The sequence below is a fragment of the Apus apus genome, chromosome 4, assembly GCF_020740795.1.
Source record: "Apus apus isolate bApuApu2 chromosome 4, bApuApu2.pri.cur, whole genome shotgun sequence".
NCBI lineage: Eukaryota > Metazoa > Chordata > Aves > Apodiformes > Apodidae > Apus > Apus apus.
The window spans coordinates 12,801,159-12,825,454 of NC_067285.1; the positions used below are offsets into that span (position 1 = coordinate 12,801,159).

Sequence of the window (24,296 nt, forward strand, 5' to 3'; positions counted from 1 at the left end):
TACTTCACTGGCAACCTGCAGTTCAGCCTGGCTAAAAAAAACTCACCAGCAAGACACACAAACTTAAAATTATTAAGGTTTGCACTTGGTGTTTTTTGAAGAACTCTCCTACCCGCTGGCAAAGCCGTATTTGTTGCACAGCTTGTTGTAGCACGTATAAATAGCTCCACTTGATGACAAGGGGTTGGGCATGGGAAGGTTACAGGCTCCGCAGGCAGCTACTGCCACGTCGTGGGGAGAAGAGGCTTTACATGCGTTTACTCTACAGCAAAAAGCACAAGCCTAGCGGGAAAAAAAGATGCCTTTGGTTTGTGTGGATGTTGGACACGGTGGTGTGGGCATTCTGCCATCTGCCGGGACGGGCCCTGCCTCACCCTTGCCATGCTTGTCTGGTGAAGTGGACTTTCTCTTGGCTCTCAAGTCTCAGAGAGCAGGAATTCCTCTAGACAGCAGTGGGAAAGCTGTGACATGTTGCTATGAACAGGTATGAAATAGCTTTTCCACCTGGCTTCTTATTAGGTGTTACAGCCCTATCTTTTTCCGTTGATCTTATGATAGTAACTTTTTTGTATTTAATAATATTGCATCTAAGACTTGATGAGGGTATGGGAGAGAAGCAGACTTGCAGTCTTGGACATTAGTACTAACTACTTCAGAACCACACCTGGATCAGACATTTGTAAGCATATGGAAGAGATTTAAGATTATCTAATTGTCTGTTTAATACTCAGTACTGGATTAAATCATCTCTTCAGGCCTGGGAAGCTGTGCTGATCACCAGGCTTTCCCTGCTCCTGCTTCACTAAGCTAGAGAGCCAACTTGGAAAGGGGGACTGTTCTCATCCTCAGCTTTGGCCATCAAGACACTCGGCAGGTTTCACTGTGGAAGGTGTCACTGGCTAGCTTGCATTTTTGGCTATGAAAGTCTGAGTGACAGCTCTTCTTACAGCCAGATTTTGTGTGTGATCCTGTAGGGAAATTGTCAGCACCTGATCTGGGTGTTTGCTGTCATCCAAATAGCATTGCTAGAATGTGCAGCCTGACACACTGTGTATTAATCCAGGTTTTGGCTTGCTTGCTTGACCCAGGAAGGATTAAACTCCACCCCACATTTGCTGAGGCTCCCTTGGGCTGCTGCTTAGCCACACTGATGCTCCTAAGCACAGCTCACAGAAGGTCTTTCCCTCCACAGCTTCCCAAGCACAGCTCTTCCCTAGGTGTCAGGAACTTCTCTTGCTTGTCCGGTGTGCTTCCCATCCTTGCGTCCTTGCCTGCTTCCCTCCCTCCCCAGCCCGGTGGTATCTGCAGACCTCATACAGTCCTTATGGGAAACTAGCAGCCAGCAGCTGACCACCTTCTAGCCAGGCTGAGTTGTTCCCTGTCAGGCCTTGCTCCTCTTGCACTGACAAACAGCTCTCCAGATTGCTCACTTCAGCCTGGAGTGGGGAGCAGTTGGAACCACGAAGACTTTGAAAAATTATGGAACAAGGGGAAATTTCCAATTAAAGCTCCTCTGAAGGAAAATTGCTCTTCACTTGTAGGTGAAATGGGAGACTCAGTGCAAGGGCAAGAGTGGTGCAGAGCAAAGATTTAAGCACTCAAGCAAAGGAAAGAATGACTGCTCCTGGGGGAAGAGGAGAGGGGCCTGGGACCTCTTTAACCTGGTTTAATCAAGCAACTTCTGATGTTTTAAAATTGCAAGCAACTGTCTGACCTAGAGCTGGGCAATTTGCAAGCCACGGAGTTATGACCTGTTGGTAAAATGCAATCATGAACTGAAAAATCTGAGCAACAGCTCTTGAGGTTTTAGAGCTATGTCCACCTTCTGTTGGGAGACTCAGAGTCCCTGCCCGTCTCACAGCCTCCCACCGGTCAGCTCTGTGCCACAGTGTGCCTCCTTGTGGGAGAAGAGCTAGGCCTGCAGGTCCTGGGCAAGGTGCATCCGTACCCTACACAGGTGGGTCAGTGTCCTGGGAAAGGAGAAGAAGCTGGGAACAGCCTCCAGCGATGGAGATGCTGACCCAGCCTGCAGTGCTATGGTCTCACCAGGCTCTGATTTGAGCCAGCTGTGGTCCCTTGGGAAGAGAAATTTCCTTGAAGCTTCAGAGAAGAGGCACCAGTCTCAGTCCAGTTACTTGAATCACTTAAATTTGTACTAGCTGTTTTGTTCTCAGAAGTGTCAAGCATTCCCAGCTGTGGCAAGGGCTCCCCTTGTTGCAGTGCCAGCTTCAAGCAGGACGTGCCTGGGCTGATTGTTTCTGAATTTGGCCAACTGGTGTTTTCCTTCTCACTGGGAAACTGGCTGGTTTTGTGCCCATGGTATTTGCAGAGGACTGACAAAACCCCATTCCTTCACAATACTGCCTGCCTGCTTAAGGTGCTGTTCCCTGGAGATGTGCTTTTTCCCTTTCAAAGCTTTTGATTTCTTTCCCCATGCTACAAAATTCAAAAAGGCTGTATGTGAAGCTGGCTGGGGCCAGCGGGTGTTGCTGGGGGCGGCAGCTTTGATCCTCGGTGGGAGTTTTGCAATAAACTTGATCATGCATTTTTCATCATTGGCTCTGTGTGCATGTGCGTGTGTGCGTGTGCCTGGCAGGGGGTACAGGCACTGATCCTGAAGCTGCACTCAGCACAGATGTAAATCCCACTGATAGTTCACCGCTGATCCAAATCCTTCACATCCCCAGGGTTACTCTGCCTCAAGAAATTTGACCCTGACATCTAATAGCTAGGGAGCTGCTCCCATCTTTAATCTCTCTGACAGTGCCTAGTCAGGGCTTTCAAAAATAATTTTGTTAGTCTTTTTTTTCCCATGTAAGTATTAGTTTTCTTTATCTGGAGTTTTGTAATACTATCTGACCCATTTTCTTGGAAGCCTACAAGGAGGGCTTGAGATGGAATAGAGTTGGGTTTGTGATCCAAGTACAAACCTTTCATCATTAATTTTATTAGCATTAGTAATTGTATGCACATTTTTGAACTGTCATGATTGTCACATCCTTTTAAAACATGGGGCAGGACATCAAAAGGGTTATGTCTGCTCAGAGATAAGCAGAGAAGCAAGACATTCAATTGCCTGATACCTTAAAAACTATGATGTGAGCTCTTTTGCCCCCATTATATCAAAAATGACATAGGAAAAATAGGTCTGGAATTAGGCTTTTAAAGCTCATTAGGCTTCAAGGTCTAATTAGCAGGAAGCAGGCTGTTTAATAGAGGTTTGAGCAACCCTGGGTTTTCAATTGATCTTGTGTTGGCAAGAGCTCTGGCAGGATTCATGGGATGAGTGGAAGGACAGGGTTAAGAAGTCCTGGATTCAGATTCTGTCTGTGCTGCAGATTTGCTCTATGTGAGTTGCTTCATCTCCCTGGGCATGGCTAAGCCTGTATTTTAGCTCTCAGGCCAGCTCCCAATGGAAGGTACCTGTGGCTGATGGGTATAACACAGCATTTCTATGCTTTCTGATTCAGACTTTCCAAAGTCCTGCAGGTGACAGGGTAACATCATCAAATCTGTGCTTTGGAAATAGTTATTTTATGAACATGAAATATATAGATGTACATGCATGCTTCTTCACCTCTTGTCCTGTCATCTGGGTATACCTACATATTTTCAGATATTGCCACTTATGCCATGGCAAGATCAAGTATGTCAAATACATTTCACCAAAAGACCTTTTGCAAGACAGATGGTTTTTGCAGTAATGGAGTCCTGCATGTCCAGGGATATTAACAAAAGAGGTTGTCAGGGCAAGGGAAATGAAAGTGTTGCCTGTAACAGAACTGAAAACTTTTTGGTTCCCACAGTGCTTCCCACCCACTGAACACAACTTGTCTTGCACACACTTTGTGCACAGCGATGGATCACCTCTCACAGAGGCAGCTGCAGGGACTTCTTGATCCCAGCTGGAGACTGTTTCTTCACAGCCCTGTGGCATGCCATGTAGACCTCACCTTTCACATGTCTGCTGTCGCTTTTATTCTTTATCTGTGTAAGTTCTGGCACAGTGGGTCTCGCTTCACTGATGGTGTCTGCACAGATATTACCGGAGTGCAAGTAGGAATTAAGGGTGCCTGGCCTCCACCAGAGAGAGGAGCATTTCCCCCGAGTGTGCCCGGAGGGTGCTGAGCGCAGGGGATGCAGCCGGCAGAGGGAGCGTGGACCATTGCTCACTGTCTGCTGGTCTCCTTGTGGAGTGCAGCGCCCTGCAGACTGGCCTCTTTCTTCCCGTCTCTCAGCAGACTGCTAAGTGGGAACAGAGCAACGCGATAACAGATTGTTTATTATGGAAACATGCCACTTTTAGTAGATTTGCAAGCAGCTTGGTGGAGCTCCTGATTACTCTGTATTTTTGTATTTAGTCCACTACTCATCCTGAGACATCGTTGGTATATGTCTGAGCAGGGCTGTAAAAGACACTAGCAGGGACATGATGGGGCCAAAGCATGGCTGACAGAAAGCAGCTGTCAGGCGGCGTTTCTTTCAGGGGCCTGAGGAGTACCAGCAGGCTGTGTCAGCCGGGCAGCAACTGTTTCTCTGTGACTGACTTTACAGTCAGACTATTTTGTAGTTCTTTCAAGGCCCCATGGTTCGGCGGCTGCACAGATGGTTGCATTGCTTTCAGAGCAAAGTGAAATAACACTAGTTCCTCCCATCCTCTGCTGCTTCACCCAGAGAAATTAGCAACCTCTTTTGGGAGCTACTAGTCAAAATCCCAGATCCAAACACCTCCAGACTTTCAGCAAAGTTTGAAACCAGTTCAGGAGCTGAATTTCAAGTCTTATTTTTCCTGTGCCAAAACACCCAGAGCTGAATACCTGGGAACTAAGGAGGTGGGGTAACTCACAGACCAAATACACTCTGAGCTTTTCATTGTCTACCTCTAATGCATCAGCTCTCCCAAAATAATATGTCATGATTAATACCACAATTGTGGCTGTAATCACCACTGAAACCTGGATACATTAGAAATCCATATGTGGATCTGTGGGTGAATTTGGCAGACAAAAAGCAGTCCCCAAAAGGCAATTTCTTCCTATCAAAACATCTGCCAATTTGAACAGTTTTGATTTATGCTTTTTAAAGTTACTGAGCTCTTTGCTGAAGGAATTGAAGGCCATCTCCACTGCTGATGTGATTGAATGAGCCACCCCAGGAACAAGACTGGCTCTCAGATCATGGAGTAGTTGAGAGCTTGTATCTTTTACATCTGAGGTTTCTCTGCATGCCTCTTTGGTCTCCTCCACTTCCTTATCTCAAAAAAGGTGCTTCTAATTGCAGAAAAGTATGTGACATACATCAGTCATGGTCAGGTGTTATGCACTGCCAAGTTTGGGGAGGTACCAGTGTCGCACTTGTATCTGCTCCTTTAACTGCTGCTTCAACCTAGGGTAGAGAAGAAATGTGCCCTGCGGGTACATAACCCTCTTGGTTTCTCTACTGAAACTTTGCTTTTGGGTTTTCCTTCCCTTCCCTTTTTGTTTCCCTGAAAGAGGAAATTAATTAAACGCATTAGAAGTATACAAGGGTGGTTTTTCATGGGGAAAACCAGAGCAGGTGAGCAGTTCTTGGAATTTCTTGGACAGTAGATGAGAGCATTGAGAGCATATAGTAAGAGACTGATGTGAGAGTAGTTAGTATAGTTAGACTGGCTGAGTGTAGCAGTCTGGAAAGTAGATCATCTTTCTGAAAGGCACAAAGAAGTAAAGTAATGGCTCCAGATTCATCCCTTGTGTAATTCTTTTGAAGCTGGTGACTTACACCAGGATGACTTAACCCCATTAATTTTAATGGGTCACTGCAGTGTCCCAAGAGTTGCTTTTTTTGCTATGTTCCAATTCTGAGGCAGAGATAAAGCAGAACCTCAGCATCTGGGCTTGAACCCAAGCTTGATGTCCCCTTAGGGCTGCTTGGGCTCGTCCATGTTGTGGCTGACTCCAGTTGGAGAGGGAAAAGGATGTAGAAGATGATGATGTGTCTGAGCCCCCATCTCATGACAACTGGGTGCTGCCAGGACTTTGTCATGAGCCACAACCTGCCTGAAAAGCAATACCTGTTCTGAAAGCCAAGCGTGGCCAAGCTAAGCATGCTCTCTGGAGTTAACACTGACCCTCACCCTGCTGCGAGTCTTCTGATCCAAAGCGATTAACACATGGATAGACAGGAGGTGTGGAGCAGTGTGTCAAGGAAAGGAGCTTCAAATTGAGCATAAACAGCACCAGATGAGCCCTGGTGGGACTCAGTGGCCAGAGAGAAGGTCAGTGCCCTCAGCACATGACAGGGACTCAGGGGCTGTGGCTGGGGACAGGAATAAAGCATATTTACCACCTATTGATCAAAGCAAGCTGGTCATAGCAGGAGTTGTCCATGAATAGTTAAAAAGCCCATGTATCACAGCAGTGAAAATTTAACCTACTGCCAGGAGGAGGGATGTGTGTTTGTCACCAGTTGTCAAACAGCTGAAAACATGGTGGCAGACACAGCTGTAGTGCTCAGGCAGAAATAGCTATGGTGCCCCAACCTCATCAGGCAGCAGCATGTCATGCACTGTGCTGAGTTGTCTGCTCCTCTGGAACCTCAGAGCCTGCCTTGCATCTCAGGTCTCTGTTTTCTGTGTCTCTCCTTGCGTGTCTTGCCCTAAGGGACATCTGTAGGATAACAGGATTACTGTCCTATTTCAAGGGTTGCCCACCTTTCACCTGGCTCCCTTGTCCTTAATTTTGCAATAATTTGCAAGTCATGCTGAAGTATTAACCAGACAACAGAAAATGAGCCATGAAGAGCAGATGAACCATAATGAAATGAAGAGTTGAATCTTTGTGCAAATGTTTGTAGTGACAGGGTGGAGAGGAAAGCCCCATTTCATGGGGGCAAATGAAATGAGTGAAAAGTGCAGGTGCTGCTGAAATTTTGCCTGTGTGTCCTGATATGTGAGCAGCATGGCCAGCTCTGCAGTGTGTTAGTACAGTGCTGCCACAGCTCTGAGCTCCTGGGATTGTGTCCTTGGAGCATCCTACCTATGAACAATCTGGCATTATATCCCTGGCTAATAGTTTTTAGTCATGGGGAACTCTGCAAAAATGGAAGACTTTTTTGAATGTAGGATATACTAAATATGCTGAGGAAAGTATTTGTTACTGCTCACACACTTTGCTCAGCATTGAATATGAACAGACCACAGCAGGTGTGAAGGGATGTAATACAGGCTTGGAAACCCTGGAGTGAGCTGAGGGAAGGCCTGTGAGAAGAAGTGAAAAATGCAACATGATGATGACATGAAAATATTTCTGCGACAGTGTTTAAGTGCAGGATCAGGGGCCATCCAGCTGTCTGTTGGCTGCTTTCAGCCAAAAGACAACAGAAGGCAATGAATGATCTCACCCTGCTCCTCTTAAATCGACAAATCTCCTCCACAGTTGCTTAAATATCAGTTTTTCTAAGGTTATCCTTTGCCAGCTGTTTGGCAAAGCCTGATGTGGGCTAAAAGTTTTCTTCCTCTTGCTGTTTCGTCATAGTGCAGGAAACTGCTCAGGTGGCTCAGATGGCTGCAGATGGGAGGTGGGACAGCCTGGACATATTTCAGAGGTTTGAAAGTGTGCCGGCAGAAAAACCCTCAGCATGAGGCCAGCTTTTGGGAGGATAGTGCTGACGTACGGCTTGCAGGGATCAAAGCCCAGGAGAAGCTCAAACAGGACTGTCTTTGAAACGCTGGATCCTGCAGATATAATGTGGTGGTTTTATCTGACCTGTGAACATCTCTGACAAGGCATCAGGTCATTAGTCTTGTGTTTGTTATTGTAACATTTGCTGGAATGAAACACTGGCATTTTTAAATCACAGCTATCAAAGCGTATCATAAATTGTAAGCAGTTTCTTTTCCTTTGTTTGAGTATATCCCTGTGCCAAATCACTCAGTGCTCGTATCTTTCAAATGGGGTGTGACATTACCAGTGAAAAGCTGTGACTGAGTATAAAATAATTTTTTAAAAAAGCTGCAAAAACCCTATATATTTGCTAAGAAAATGAGTAGAAGGTGACCCCTATCTCTTAAAACAGTTCTGCTTCCAGCCTCTGATAATAACTGTGTTTGACTCCTGAAGAGCTAAAAAGTCTGTTTTTTCTAAAGTAGAATTTAAAAGACTGTAGCTCTAAATTATATACTGTGCAGTTACTCCCACCCACAATCTGATTTTCTTCCTTCTAAGAGCCGTGACAGATTTTTAAGAGGAGCAGTGTATTTTCAAACTCACACTATGGCATGAGATGAAGATTGGCCCAACTGAGTCTGTGTCTTTGAGGGACCAAAAATTAAAGCCTACCCTCCACTCTTCCTTTGTGCCTTTGGGCTAGGAGCTCTTTGCTCAGCTTTCCTCGTGTGAAATGCTGTGGCAGCTTGTCCCTGCTTCTGAGGAGAGAGATCCACCCCAATTTCTGAGTGAAGATAACATGGCCACAGTTGCATCAGCAACTGGATGCTCTGAGGTCTTTCAAGTAGGGTCTGTTCCCAGCCTGAACAGCAGTTTTTTTCCAGTTTTGTTCCTAACAATAATTGATCACAACTGCACCTTGAGACACATTTGCAGTTTTCTTGCCATTGTTCTTGTTATTTTTAAGTCCTCTCTGGGACACGGTCTTTCTTTGGGCTGGCAGAAGCTGTGGCCTGAGCACATGTGCACAGTGGGGCTCACCTCTGCACATGTCCTCCTGCCATGTGCTCTAGGAGGTTGGCTGCTTTCATGGTTTCTTTGCCTGTCCTTTGAAAGCAGACAAAGTAGGGGTCATGGACAGGGTATAATGTTTGCATTTTGGACTAATTCTCTGCTGGTTAGAGTAGTTTAGGGATCTGTTGGGTATGAGATGACCTGCAGACTCTGGGGGAACAGGTAGAGGGAGGTGGCCAAAAATCACTGCCTTTCTTTCTCTGTCACCATCCCAGATTTGTTTTGATAAACGTAGGGCTCTAAGATTTTCACGATATTGTTGAAAAAATACTTACTCTTGGGTAAAAGTGAGGCACTTTCCCTTTCCTATGTTTTTAATGAGAAAAGGGTCTTGGTATAATTATCAGAACAAATAAATGAAGCAATTTACTCCTGTTACAAAATCTTGCATTCTTCAGCAAAAAACAAAGACACATGAATAACCAGCATAGGGGATGTGCCCAACCTCTAATGTATGTGGAGTTCACTCTTCCAGAGCCTTGTCTCTTCTGGACAGTGATTTAGAAGGAAAAGCTATTACCTAATCATGAGATAGGTCTCTGCACAGCTCCCCAGGAGCTGCTAATGGATGGGATGCACAGCAGAGCTTGAAGGTTTTTTAATCTTGCTAGGGGAGACAGAGAGCTGAGTATCTGGTGTTTCACCCACTATTGCTAGGTAGGCCAGAGCTGGGTTTTGTGCAGAGCCTGGGATGTTAATGTGGTGATGTGAGCTATTTTTCAGTACAGTGGTGTGTGTGTTACAGAGAGGAGAGGGAGGGAATGACAGGTCTGGGAAGGGATGACAGGTCAAGGTCACAAGTAGAGAGGTGAGGAGAAGCAGGTAGCTGGTGCCAGAGAGGCAGCAGATGCAAAGCAGAAGGGCCCCATTCCAGGAATTAGCTTTGGTCTCAGAGGATGATTGGGGAACAAATCATTAGTAAGTAGGTTATTGGCAGCAAGATACTCCATTTTGTGCTCTGATTTGTAATTCCTACTGTTGCATCTCTTGGCTGGTGTGACCAGACTCTACTTTTTTATTTGCAGTATTTTGCAATTATGAGTGTATTCAAAACAGCCCTGAATTCAGACACCATATTGGGAACTAAAAGCAGTGCAGATCTTTGCATTTCACATCTACAGTTGTTTTTATGGAGTGCAGTTGTGACATAGTGCAGTACCTAGTTTATCCACAGTGTGGATTTCAGGATGCACAAACATCCCCAGGACCTCAGGGATGTTCTTGTTACCCTGTGGTAGACGGACCTCTGTGGGGAGGAGCCACACACAGCACAGCATGCCCTGAATAGGAAAGGCTGTGATCCTGCTGAGAGTGTGGTTTCTTGTTGTCCAACTTCTGACATTTCAGGTAACACACAGAGAAAATAGTGCACAAAAACCAGTTGCAGGGCACAATGTTTGCAGAAGCTCATTAATGTTCTGAGCTTGTGAATTACTGAGCAAGTGAGATCAACAGCCTAAAAGGAGGGGGTGTAATTCTTGACAATGACATTTTCCCTTTGCCCACATCTGATATCTATATATCAGATAACATGAACAGTTACAGCAGTAATAAACTGTCAGTGACCCTTTAGCTTCAAAAACATAGAGATCATTCATGTTGCTTCCCAGAAATACCCACAAATCGTTTTGAAGGAACAAGTAATTTCTATTTTAGCCAAATTGAAAGGTCTTCTTCTATAACCAGCTGAATGGATGGAAATAATTAAACTAATTCATTATGCCTCTTCATGTTTATGAACATAGAACATGGGAAAAGAAGTTGGAAATACCACACAGACACCCCCTTTGGAGATGTAGGAAGTAAATTAAAAGTTAATGTCTGGTTTGAGAATTGGACAGGAGTTACTTAAAAGGAACAAGGAGAAATTTACTGTTTTCTGCATGAGCAGGTCTGAACAACATCCAAGTTTGTGTCTGAACTGGACTCCAGAATTTTTGGTCTGTTCAGACATTGCACTATTTCATAACGTTTGCTGGCACTTCCGTGCTCAGCATGCCTTTACCCCTTTTACATTCTGCATACATTTTGATTGCATATAAAAAGATTATATTTTCTTACATTTTCCAGAGGTATTTAATATTTAGTGCTGGTGACCTTAAAAATTCAGTTGACATGATTTGGGGTGGTTTGGGGCAAGCATGTAGGCATATATTTGAGGTCAACATGATTTTTTATTTGCCCTTTTAATTAAGGCTTAAGGAAGTATTAGTATGGATCCATACATGTACTAGAGAAAACACCTGTCTCTGCAAAGTTAGTTTTAAATTCAGTATTATAATCTGTAAGCATGTGATCAAATATCAACCAAGTAAAATTTTCCAGAAGTTTTGATGGATCTGTAAAACTCAGGTTGTAATCTGTCCATCTCCAGTCTCACGAATCTAATACTGGTCCAGGCTGAAATAGCTGTGCTATTTGCTTAGTTTCCTTCCAAGGATCAACTGAATTCTGAGACTGAAACAATCTCTTTCAGCATCTTGGAAGTATAGGGCTTTGTTGTTTTGGTTTTTTTAAGTTTGCAGTTTCACACCCACAGTACAAAAATAGCATCACTGTTCACTCGTGGAGTACTCAATATGTTCTTGTTCAGCAGGTCTTGATATTTCCAAGGGTGGAGCACACAGGAAAGGTTTGTGATGCTTCTTTTCAAATGCCATGTAATTTAGCTCTTTAACCTCTTGGGGAAGAGTAGAACCTGTTATCAGAGTTGGGTATTTGCAAGGAGTTATGGTCATTACCTTGAAAAGTAACCCTAGTGTTTGGAAGGTTTTATCTTTGAGAAGTTGTTTGTATTTTTCTGGCTTAATTGGTGCCTGTCAATGATAACATGGACATTTAATGAATGTCAATTTAATGAATGTCAGTAAATGTCATTTAATTGACATATCATGAAAATAAGTCATTTAATGAATCCTAGCAGTTACATTGGGCAAGGCAACCTCAAGACTTCGTTTTTCTTTTATGCTATAGTATTAGAATCAGAGAGGATGTTTTAAGACTGCCTGATGCTGGTACATAATCAGGGAAGACAAGTCTGCTTTTAGTAGTTGCCAATCCAGCAAAATTTACTACAAGTATTTATTAGATATGTTTTGGAGTTTTACAGTTTCTGAAAAAGCTCAGTTCAAAGGATAGTGATTAGAAATGTTTCCTAGAGTTCATGAACTTGCAATAGATTTTACATGCCATGATTTATGTCTCTGACTAGTAAATGAAAGAACCCGATGACTTGAAAGATCTTTCCATGTGCTGTGTTGTATAAACAGGCAGAAAACAATTCCAAGGTATATAAAATCGGTGTCTTATAGAGAAATACATTACTTTTTAGTATGCTGGAAAGGCATTTGATGTAGTAAGACAGTTAACTGAGGACATGCTGCTGAGGCGGATTTGGGAAGCAGCCGTGTTTTAATCTCACTGTTCTAACTGAAGGAAATGTAATGAGGAAAGGAAAGACTACATACAGCAGATGAAGAAGTCGAAGTTCATACTGTGGGCTTGATCTTGTCTTCCCATGTGCATCGTAAGTTCTTGCCTCTCCTGGAAAAAATATTTACCATTCCTAGGGCCATATGTACAACAGATGATTTTAAGAAGTCAGGAGAGAGATCTACCACTAAAAGAGGATGTAAAACTACCAAGGGCAATAGGGTATTTAGCAGTGCAAAGTGCAGATGCACTAGCCATCTGCTGTCTCTGTGCACTGCTGTCTTAATTTTTCAGGTCCTGCTGCCCTGAGACACGTAGCAGGAGCAGCAAGACAGAGAGGTCCAAGCAGCATGTTGCTAAAGAGCCAGATGAGTACGCAGAAGTGCTAGACACCATAAGAACAGCACCAGAAAGGAATGCAGAATTGTATAATACCAAGCATCTGGCAAGCTCTCCTTTCCACTGGGAACTCGGAGCTCTGGCAGAGCCTGGGCCATGTCTGGAAATGCCTGTAACTCATTTCTTACTTTGCTAATTTAGAGCCTTTCAAAAGTCAAAAATGCCAGTGGCAGCCTGGGAATTCCCTGTGCAAGCCTCTGGCGTGTGGGCTGGTGCCAGTGCTCACACCATGCACTGGGACAGGCTGTGGGGAATCCTGGAGAGCCGTGCCCAGACCTGGCGCCCACCATGGGGTGGTTGTGAGTCTGGTACAGAGCAAAGGAGAGCATTTGTGGAGAGGCTGTGAGTAGGTATCCCTGTGGCTTGGGCAGCCAAAAGAAGGACAGGTGGAGGCTCTTCTGCTTTGCCTTCCGAGTGGTGCTCCCTCCAGGGTCTCATTCCCGTGGGACTCCCCAGGGTTTGTTGTCACCAGCCCCTGCAGATTCATCATGGAGAACCATGCTCACGGGTGGGTTGTGGCTGATGTGTAGACCAGGGGGGATTGCTTGTGCTGAGGGCTTTCTTGCAAGCAGGAGGGGAGAGCAGCAGGAAGGCAGGCCAGACCACTGTTGTTTAGGTCACTGCATTCTCAGGTATTTCTACCCCAAGATGAGATGTGAGGGGAGATGGGAGAAAAAATAATTTTGTTGTGTTTCTGTTACTTTGGCAAAGGAAAATGAGTGATCCAGTAGCAACCTACAGCTTCTTGAAGGGGGATTACAAAAACGTTGTAGTCCAACTCTTGCTGGTAGTGGCAAACAAAGCAGACAGGAGCAGTTGTCAAAAACTGGTGTGGAGCAATGATCACAGACTGGTGTGGGAGATTCAAACTGGACAAGAGAAGAAATTTCACAGAAATAGTTCCTTATTTCCCTATTAGTTACCATCATTCTCTCTGGCAAATGGAAACATGGGAGAGCAGTTTCTGTCCTGTTTGAGAACCTTTACCTGAAGTATTTATTGATTTTGGGGTGTTTCTTTACTCAGCAATGCTGTGAGCAGAGCAGCAGCAGAGGTCACAGCACTTAATACCACTGGCAATGCACCTCCTGGCCATATGCCCTTCATGGTGGCTTCCATCCTTCTACTGGCATCTGTCCCTTGGTGTGAAAAGACCTGCTCTAACCTATGCTGGAGGCTGGTTAGATGCCAGTGGCAGGTCAGGTCATCAAAACTTTTGGGCTGCTGTTGCACCTCTGAGTTACTGCGTGAGCTTGCTTAGTCACCTTTTCTACATCCCTTGTCTCTAAACTTGTGATGAGGTGACTCACTCTCATTGAATGCCTGCTCAATTTTATTAGATAGTCATCAACATGTTTCATATGCTCTCTGTTAAAGAATTGCACGTTTCTTTCCTTGAATAACTTCTGGAAACAGCTTAGGTAAACAGCTTAGCCAGGGGAAGCTTGGTACCCTTTACCAAAAAAAACATCCTATAGGTTGTCTCTTGTTAAATATTGGATGCAGCATATGGGAGAATTGGGAATGATGAAGTATTTATTCAAATTGCTAGTTTCCTCTGCATTGAAGTCAGAGACACTGAAGGCACTGCAGCGTTTATAACTGATTTCCTGAACAGTGTAGCAAATTGAGATGAGGGTCCTTTTCTTGTAACTCACATGTGCAACAGAAATCACTTAGCTAACATAAATCAGGGTTAAATTGTCTTTAAAGACTCACAAAACATTTCTGAAAGGGACAGGATGAGGAAACCATTTTGCCACATCAGAATATATCCCCGTGATGAGTCCTATTAAAGCTTGATCAAAGAGGCTTATTGGTTTTTCATCAGAGCCTGCTTATGCGTAGTTGAAATTCAGCAGCAGTTTCAACAGAATAGGCATAGAAATATGCACAGGAGGTAAATTTAAGCCGGAATCTAGACCATCAAGGTATGTGATTAAAGACAATTTAATGTGCTGAGTAATGCAACATGATTTGGATGTAATATATCCTAATCCAGTCTGATCTTTTACAGGAGAAGATATTATAAGGCCACAATTAGGTGAGATCAGGGCCCCATCTGGCCTCCTGTCTCCAGCAGTGGCTTATAGCCAAGACAAGAAACAAAGCAAATACAGAGTGAGCTTCCCTTGTGTATCTGTATCCTCTTTGCTTCTGGCATTCAGTAGTTATGGGACTTTTTGGGTCAAAGCATCCAGAGCCTCAAGTACAATAGCGGCCATTTATCCTTACTTCATGAATTTATCTCATTGCTTTTTGAACCCATGACTTAGTTTTGGCCATTACAACGTCTAACACCAGTGAGTGCCATGATTCAGCTGTGTTGCATGCAGAAGCTCTTCTCTTAATTTGATTTAAAGTGCTGTGCTCCCAATGTTCTTCCTGGTGCAGTAATTCAGTGGTGAAAGCCTTTTTGGACAGTCTGTGTCTGTACCTGGGACTGAGTCTTGGAAATCTGTAACTTGCAGCTTTTCTCCTCTTCCTTCCCTCTCTTCTTTTCCAAGGATTCTCTGGGATGAGAGTTTTGGGAGTGACACTGTTGGTCTCCATGCACACACTGGCAGAGGTGGTGGTATCCTGCCTCCTGTGAGCAGGAGCAACTTGGTGAGCACTGGGTGATGTCTTCTTTTGAGAAGGTTATCTGCAGGGAGTAGTGCCACTGTGGGATGGAGGAGACAGTGACTGTGCACCATACAGACAGCTGCAAGCAAAATTAGTCCAAAACAGCAAAAGGAAGGTGGCCCTGGAAGGGGACAGCAAGGAGACTCTGTTTTTTCTTGTAATAACTATTCAAGCTGCAATTTAGAAACCTGGAAACTAGAATTTGAGGGGCTCACCCTCAAATCGGGAAGGGCTCAGAAATAATGAAGTAAAGATTCAAAGCCTGTGCTGCCTTCTTAAGCTCTTAATCACATTCATATGATACATATGCACGCTCGTTAGCTTGACTAGTTCATAAGGTACATTTGAATTTATGATTCTGATATTCAGGACTTAATTTGTAACTATCATTAGATGCATCTTTTAAACATACAGTGTGTCTGCATGTAGAAATATTTAATAAAATCCCAAAGGGAAGAGCACAACTGGAAAAGCTGCACATGAGAATGATTAATTTTTATTACCTTGTTTTTATCACTCAGCATTTATGCTATAAAGGCTGTAATAAAGTAACACATGCTTGGTCATTGTAAGACAGAGATAGATTTGGCCTCCCCACAAGGGACAAACAAGGTCAGTTTAGAGGAGGTGAAGAGCACCTCCACCCAGAGTTCTTGCTAAGGTAAATACATTTTTCTGTCCTGTGGAGAAGTTTGTCATCTGAAGGAATAAACAGGGTAAAACAAAACCAGATGAGGATGTGACTCTTAGGCAAGATCGTGTTTTTTTAGTTCTTTCCAGGAAAAAGCTTGCTATAAACATTTGTGTTGTCTTTTTCAAGGCTGCTGAAGTCTTGCAGTAGAGGATCACATGGCGTTAGCTCATTGCTCCACTGTCCTGCAGCTTCCAGGCTTTTCCAAGCCATCTCTCCCTGGTGCCGGAGAGGCTGGTCTTTGCTGTCAGCTGGCCCTGCCCCATATTTCACAGCTTGGCAAAATGCTGAAAGTGCAATTCAAAAGCCCTGTCTTCCTCCAGGAGGATAATGTGTTCATAAAAAAATATAATTGTGAAAAATTCAAGAGGCTAATTCTGCATTTCCTCAGCCTGAGTCAAATACTGAAGTTGCACTCTGGAGCCAAGTGATCAACTTCACCACTGAGGAATCTTGGGACAGGAATCTGTGACATTCCCCAGTCATTTAGGGAAGGGTCAGGATGCCTTGAACCCACCTTGTGCCCTTCTATGCCCTTTCTACACACAGAAAAATATGCTGCCAGCCGTCCTCAAGCACTGTGAGTCTGCATGAGGCTGAGATGGTCCATGGAGTTGTAATTTATCTTGGAGCTGTCTGCATCCCCTGCACATTGGACCTGGTGGCAGAGGACAGGTTGTGCTGTGCAGGGCTAATCTCCAGGCTCCTCTGAGTGCTCCCCTTCATGGTAGAAATCCATGGATTCAGGTGCAGGGAGCATTGCTGGAGGGGAGGCAGTGTCCATCTCCTTCCAACCTTGGCTTTTCTGTGCAAGCTAACATTACTGGTATAGGGAAGAATTGTAGATGAGTTTCCAGTGTTGTGCTTGGAGTTTCTCAGGGAGAACTTGGATTGACTTTTACCTTTGGTTCAAGGGAGCTGTTAGAAGTCAGCACTAAATCCAGCTGGGTCCTGGTGAGCCAAACTGGGCCACCATTGTTATATGATGCAGACAATCACTGCAGCCTAACCAGAAGTATACAGGATATACATCTGTGCTGTTTGCTCTATGCCAGGGTTACAGCCACACTATGAAGACTTCTTAGCAGCAAGCAGAGACAGCTTCCAGCCAACAAGAAATGCCTGGGTTTCAAGTCAGGTTGCCAGATTTTCTTCTTGCCCCTCAAGTCCCTTCTGCTTGGGGCAAGGAATTCTGGAGTCTCCCCATCGCCACAATGGGGCCCTTTCTGACAGAGCTGAAAAACTCGACCTCTCCTCAGAAAGGACAGATTCATGTTCAAGAGGGTTCCACAATGCAACAATTTATATCAGGAAATGAGCAGAATATTTTCTAAAAAAAAAAAAAAAGAAAAATGAAAAAGGCCTTCATCTGTTTATTTGGCTTGGGGAAGAGATCAGCTGTGCTTTTATGATTACAGAGGACAGAGTGCTGGAGGGGGAAACATATAGCTTTATGCATCCATGTGCTTGAGTTTGTTGTCCTGTTGCACAACATACAGAGTTAATTTTGCTTAATTATGTGTCATATGGGTGTCAGAGCTGAGTGGGAATGGAAATGCCTTCATGCACGTGGTTAAACTTTTGCACTTTGAGTATCATGAATACAAATTTTTAACCCAGCACTCTCCACATAGCTTCTGTGTGTCTGTATAGTATTAATGTGTTTGGGTGCTCCTCCAGCCATAGGTCTTGGTGACAGGCAGGCATGCAGTGACAGTTCTCAGTTACACTTGATTTTGTGCCTTGTCTCAAATAGAAAATGTCAGTATGGCTGTTAAGGAAAATCAGTTAGGAGAGTTTCAAGATGCAAGTACATTCTCAAGGCTCAAGTTTCTGCACATGTAAAGAGCAGTAGCAAAGTATTTCTGTATTAGTTTACTTTAAAAACACTGTAATGGAATCTGATAGTGGTGCTAAGAAAAATAGTTTGTGAAAAAGAAATCTTCATTACTGACTGCAAACCATGTAGTGTGGGGAAGGAAGGAGTGGACTTTGCTTTTTAAAACATTTCTGTGCTTTTAATCTGCCTGGCAAATCATTGGTGATTAAATGATAATCCGAGGTGTTTGTTTGAAGAGTCACATATCTCCACTGTAGCCTGCCCACACCACTAGAGACTTTTAGGAATTAAGGAGCATGGGAACATAAATGTCTGCAATGTATTTAAACATTGAATTAGCAAAAGCCAACAAATAAGGACCAATTTTAATTTATATATTAAAATACTCAAGAGGATACCGATTAACCTGTGTTACTGAGGGTTTGTGACTGTCTCATCTCCTTTGGACAGCAAACACTGAGAAACAGACAAGTAAGATGATTTACTCTCCCTTTAGCTTTTGTCTTGTCTGATGAAATGTTTGCTGTGCAGCTCCCCTGGCCATGCTCCTCTGTGGGTCTGACAGCTCCTCATGCTTTGCAGGCACTGTTTTCTGTCACAGTTGAAGCTCATGGTTGTATGAAATCTCCGCTAAACAAGCCAAGCCTTGCTTTACTGAGAGGCAGAGGCCCCAGGCTAAAAGGTGACATATCTGAGAAAAGAGGAATCCCACAGAGTGAGCTTACTTGGTCTGCTGTGCCATGGCAAAGGGGAGAAGCTTCTGAAAGAACCTTTACATTGCGGAGACCACAGAGATGAGGTCCCCCCAGCTGAATACATCACCTCCAAGGGGGTGCAGGAGCCAAGTTGCAGCCTTGCAGCCCCTCAGTTGATGCAGTGTTGCTTTGAAGGTTTCCTCATTCCTGCAGGAGATTTCTGCTGACTTGCTGGATCTCCATGGAGGATGCAGAAGAAACCTGTTGGGCCAAATACAAATCAAACTGAATTAGAATTATGGCTGATGAGGTAGGCATGGTCCATCACAGGCACACCTGGTCACCTCCAGTCTTCTCCTCTTGGAACATTTCTTGGGCTTTATCCAATAAATGTCAGGATAGTCCTCATTTGTTAAACAGCTTTCCTGTTGTGCCACTGCTTGTTTGTGTGCGTCTGTATGTATTTAGATAGATAAAACCACACACATGCACACACCAATGTTTACTAACTCTCACTGAATACAGCAGCAAAGGCAGTCCCTAAAGCAAGGGTATGCCACAAAACTTTGCCGTAACATTGTTAATAAAACTCTCATAATTAAATTAGATTGCAAGTGACATACAAATTCAATTACATAAGATGTTTTTATCTTTCACAAATGTTGACTGTGAGCAGTTCAATGAGATAGGAAGGCCATCAGCTCTACAGCAGTGGTCATGGTCTTCCTCTCTTTTGTCATTAAAGCAAGAAGAGTGTGTCCAGCTTGTGTAACATGCTTGGCACCAGCAATATTTTAATATTGTTAGCAGTAGGAAGTACTTTCCTTGCCAGTGATGAGGTTTAGTGTCAGCTAAAGGTGGTGCCCCACAGGAAGGCCTTAGATAAAATTGCTAATATTGTAATATGAAAAAGGCTAGAAATGCGCTACTTTCGTGAAGGGCATTTGTTCAAGACTGGAGTGATCCTGGCTAATGAGGAAGGGACCTACCAGTGCTATTTTTAGTTCCACCCACTGGTTTCATTGCTATTCTTGTAGCTATGGCTGGCAGGGAAATTATGATGGTGGTGTCTGTTCTCTTAGAGTAATGGAAGGGGAATGGAAATATGATTATGTGTATAAAGATAAAAAGAGCAAGAGCTCAAGAGAAAGTAGCTTCCCTGTGCAGCTGCAGATGTGACATTCATTGAACCTTTCCTTAGAAGGGTTTTTCTTCTGCAAGGCCAGGTTTTGTGTCTGATTTAAGGACTAGCAGTGTGCCCAGTGCAATCTGCATTGCAGGAGAAGATCAGAGTTTCTACTTGGAATTTTTTATACTTATGAGAAACCATTAAGTAATTTCCTTTATTGTATTGGAGACATAATCCAATACTTCAGCCTCACACTAATGCTCCTCTGAAAATAGTGAGGCTGAGATGTATTCACCTTATAAGATTGTCACTTGGGAAAAGACATCAATGAATCATGTGCAGAATAATAGGACATGAAAAATCAACATGGAGTCAGGCAGGGCTCCTTGCTGCTGCTATTGCAAAGCAACAGCACAGGCTTTCTTCATTAGCAGAAAGGAGTATGTACACAAAGAGCACTCTACCCAGCTAGAGAGATTATTTGCTATACCTTCTTTGCTTTCTATTTCAGCAGTGATTTTTTCCCCATCCTCACTGTGAGAAACAAGTTTTGGCTTTTAGAGTTTCACTGGGGAGATGAGGACTTTTATTTCAAGCTCCATTTTACTTGATACCACTTTGTCCTGATTTTATGAGTGAAATTTGGGTGTACTGAAAAGTGACAAGGAAATATAGCATACATGGACTTCAGGAACTCCAAAATCAGAAACTGATAAGACTTGACTTTAAGAGTTACAGAAAGAATAAATGAAAATATGAAAACCTACCCAAAAGATTGATTGATGGGTTGGATTTTTTTTAAGTGAGGCTTGTGAGTTGAGGAGTGGTGGTGATTCAAATACATATTTTGTAATGATCATTTAATTTCTTCTGGAAGGATGATGTTGTGCTTAAGGCTGGGAACTAAGACCAGAAGTTGTAGGTTTGGTTGCCTTCTGCTGGAGCTCCACATCAATGAAGCATGTAATACACCTTTCTCCCTCATGTTTTCCTTCATACATTCGGGGCAGCAGCCATTTCTTTTTGTGAAGTATTTACTTGAGTGAGGTTCCCAGTTAATTTTTATCTTCATTTTCATTATGAGAAGGACATTTTATAAGATTTAAAATGTTGCCATACCAAGGACCTTGGGGGACATCCTGGTTGCAAGTAGGAAGGTGTATTATTGTGCCTCCCTTCATGTGATGTTCCCCACGGCAGCGTGGGCAGAGACTGTGGCATAACATAACACAGTTATAAGCTTCTACACTGAGAGGAGAGTGAAGCAGAGTTGGGCTTTCAAGAGTTTGAATACACGGTGGATCCTTTGATGATGCTAGTTGCCATCCTGATCTCAAAAGGACATCACTGAGAGCTCCTTCCTGCTGCATCCTCTTGTAGCTGGCCCTAAATCACTCAGCTGTGCACTTTGCAGTGACAGTAAGGGGCTATTTCCCTCTTCAAACTAATCTAAAGGTTTGTTTTTACCATGCAGAAACCGTGAGGGAAGCAACCCCGTGAGGGGTTCACTGGACCAGAGCTCCTGGCCCACATGAACAGTTACCACCTCTGTTGGCACCATGTTTGTCGTAGGCCAGAGATGTGGCTTGTCACATTACATTGAGTACAGCACTCTGTGCTTGCAGTAGTGGTGTGATGTGGAATATATCTGCCCACTGCAGGGCTTGTGTGAGGAAACTTAAGGACAAGTACACTTCCATAAATTATGTGTTTTATGCTGTGGAAGAAAAGTCAGCCAGATGAGGAACTGAACAGAAAAAAAAAAAAAGTGAAAAAGTTATTTATGGAGTAATATCTCTTGTCATCACGTGATCTCTGTGTAGAAAGAAACAAGTTTCAAATTTTTGCTTTTAAAAAATATGTCTACGTTCTTGAAATTGCATGGATGAGTTGTGCTTTAGAATTAAAAGAACAAGCCTCATTTAAAAACTAACTGCAGTCAGTCACACAAGCCCAAAACCCAGCTAGAGACTGGGCTGAAAGATGTGGGAGAACATCCAGGATAGAGGTTTGAATTCTGAGCCTTTTGTGGTGTTTGCTGCTATTGCACAGCAAGAGCACAGACAAATCATCTTCTACAGTACTTTCCAAACTTGGGCACCAACTTCGGCCTGATCTGGTGCACAAAGACATTCAGGAGCACCTTTATCCATTTTTGGTTGCTTATTAACCGTGTCAATCCATCAGTACACCATTTCTAATAATGTAAATTGTGTGGTTTGGTTTTTTTATATATAGTGGCAAAAAGGAGTTAGGTTTTCTTTTTTAAATTCAATCAGACTCAAGTCTTTTTCACCCCTGATGCATCTTGCACCCTGCTGTGCAGGCTCTGTTCACGTAAGACCTCTCTTAGAGTGCTGGTGGGCTCCTCTAGCACAGCTGACTGGCAGGAGATTGCCCTGGAAATGTGTGCTGGGGGCCTTCTGGCAAAGACTGGAAAGGATGGTCTTGTTTATCTTCTAGGGATTGCTCCCAGCTGCACCATCATGCAAGCTAACACAGGAGCTGGGTACAACCTTCTTGTGTGACATAGTGGGAGGTGGGGACATGATGTGCTGCATAGGGAAATCCCAGCTGAGCCCACTCTAGGGCTGAGAAGGTCCAGGAGCTTTGCTGCAGAAAACAAAGGGCAGAAGGGATTGAAGTGGTCATCAGGCATGTGCACGATGGAGATACATGTGTGGATCTCAGCAGAAGGGTTTCACTTTCTCTCTGTTCAGTGCTGTTGGAAGAGAGGCAGTTCAGGGCAGGACCAAACACAGACTTCAACATGCCACGAGAGCTATATTAACAGCAACCACAAACCTGCAGGCTGGCATGGGAGCAGAGCCGGGGCAGAGGACTACATTGCAGGGATTGTGCCTTCCCTGGCTCATTCTGAGGGGTTTCTGTTTTGGGTACCATACAGCAGGCATTATATTTGCATATGATACCACTTCTGTAGAAGAAGCAGCCTATTAGTGAGCAGTAGCATCTTCACATCAAATACAACTGCAGACATGGCTGACAAAACCATTTTATTGAAACAGAAATGGCACTGAAAAATTCAAAGAGGCTGCAAAAAACTCCCAAGCAGTTATTACTCACTGGAAGCAAATCCTAGACACGTACGGCATGGGACACATGCAAACTGCTGGAAGAAACAGAATGTATGGGTAGACATACCTCTGCCCTCAAAACACGTGTCACTTCTTCAGATGATCCCTCAAACTCTCCTAAAATTAAAGACATAGTTTGGGACAATCGTTTGCCGGTTCCGCATGCTGCAAGGGACAAAACCCCCAGTCCTGACAGTGTGACCCTCTGGTGGCATTCCTGCAAACACAGCCTGCCTCTGCAGTGGGTTCATCGGGTGGTTTTCCCAGCACTGGTGCCGCTGTGTGCGGTGTGTGCCGTGCCCAGGCACTGTGCCTGCGCAGCGACGCTGGCTCTGCCTGGTCTGTCATTGCTCGGGCTCCTGCCTGTGCAGACCATTTCAGAGCCGGGTCTGAGAGGCTCCACAGAGCACCAGGAGGAAGCATAGCCAGAGCCAAGTATTTTTGTCCTTGGTTCTGCTTATCCCAGATCAGTTCTCTCAGCTTCCTTCTGTAATTTCTTCCCGGTTCTGTAGCAGCTGTCTGCGCTTTCGGCTCTTCTGCCACCAGCAAAGGTGCCAGCACCATTTAAATCACTATAGAAAAGTACGGGTGTGTTCCCCCATCCAACAGAAGAAAGGATAAAGTTTGGGGTTTGTTTGTTGTTTTATTTTTCCTTGCAGAAGACAAGCGCTTGTCAGAGATAACTAGAAGGGATATTCACACATTAATTAGCCTCTGAAAGGAGAGGACTGCAATGCCGGCTAAGACTGTATCAGCTGCACCCCTGCACCAAACAGTTAATATTCCCTTTTCCTCTCCAGGGGAACATCAGGGGTTAATTCGGTAGCTGTGCATTTAATAACTCAATTTAAAGGGGAAAAAATGACACCCTTCTCCCCTGCCTTGCTGGTTGTGGATGGTTTGTTCTGTCTCGTTGATCACATGCTCCCCCAGCCCCTGGTGCTGCAGAAGTCCCAGCTGCTGCTGCTGATGAGCTGGTGCTGCTCAGGATCCCTCTGGTCCCTGCCTGTCAATGCCTTGCAGCCCTGACCTCCTCTTTAAAGAAGGGAGCACGCAGGATGAGCCCTTGAGCATATGGGTGGAAATTTGGGAGGTACCCATTCTCTCGCCACTGTTTGCAGCTCTAACCATGTCTATTTGTTGTTGTCTTTTTTTCAGGGACTATGGCTCTTCAAAGAGAAAATCAGGTAAGATACCAGGCTTTCTATGTATTGCATGATTACAGAAAGGACCTCTTTGCCCCCACCCTCCCTTTTAAACCTTCCCTTTATCTTGTGTTGCATTAAATTGTGTAGCAGTTTAACTTTTTATTGCTGGAGCCTGCTAAAGACAGCTGTCAGTTTCTTTCCTTTGCACTGGAGAGGAGAAGAAACTCACCCTGTACAGTATTGCAGTTAAAATGACTGCTCTCCTCTGACTGTATTTATATAGCTCCTTCTCTAGTCTGACAGGATAACTGTATTAAATTTCTCTTTCATTTTTTTCTTAAAATCAATTTTTACCGAGTAAACAGTCAAAATGCAGCCTGGGAGTTGGGGTTCTTTTCTGGAGGGGAAGGAAAGCTTTTCTGTTCTGTTCTGCAGTGTTTCTTTTGCCTTTCCAAAAGGCTCTGGTGAGACTTGATGCAAAATGTTCTGAGTGCCTGTGTCTGGGTTTGGGCTGTCTCA

At 44.1% G+C, this 24,296-nt stretch overlaps 1 protein-coding gene across 3 annotated transcripts in view; it reads left to right on the top strand.

The window, feature by feature from the left end:
- SH3PXD2A (SH3 and PX domains 2A) overlaps positions 1 to 24,296 on the top strand; it is a 259,755-nt gene that overhangs the window by 136,139 nt on the left and 99,320 nt on the right. For all 3 annotated transcript variants that reach the window (XM_051616598.1, XM_051616599.1, XM_051616600.1), the window contains one exon: positions 23,788 to 23,816. In XM_051616598.1, coding sequence (XP_051472558.1) covers positions 23,788 to 23,816 — 29 coding nt within the window. The remainder of the gene's footprint in view (positions 1 to 23,787; positions 23,817 to 24,296) is intronic.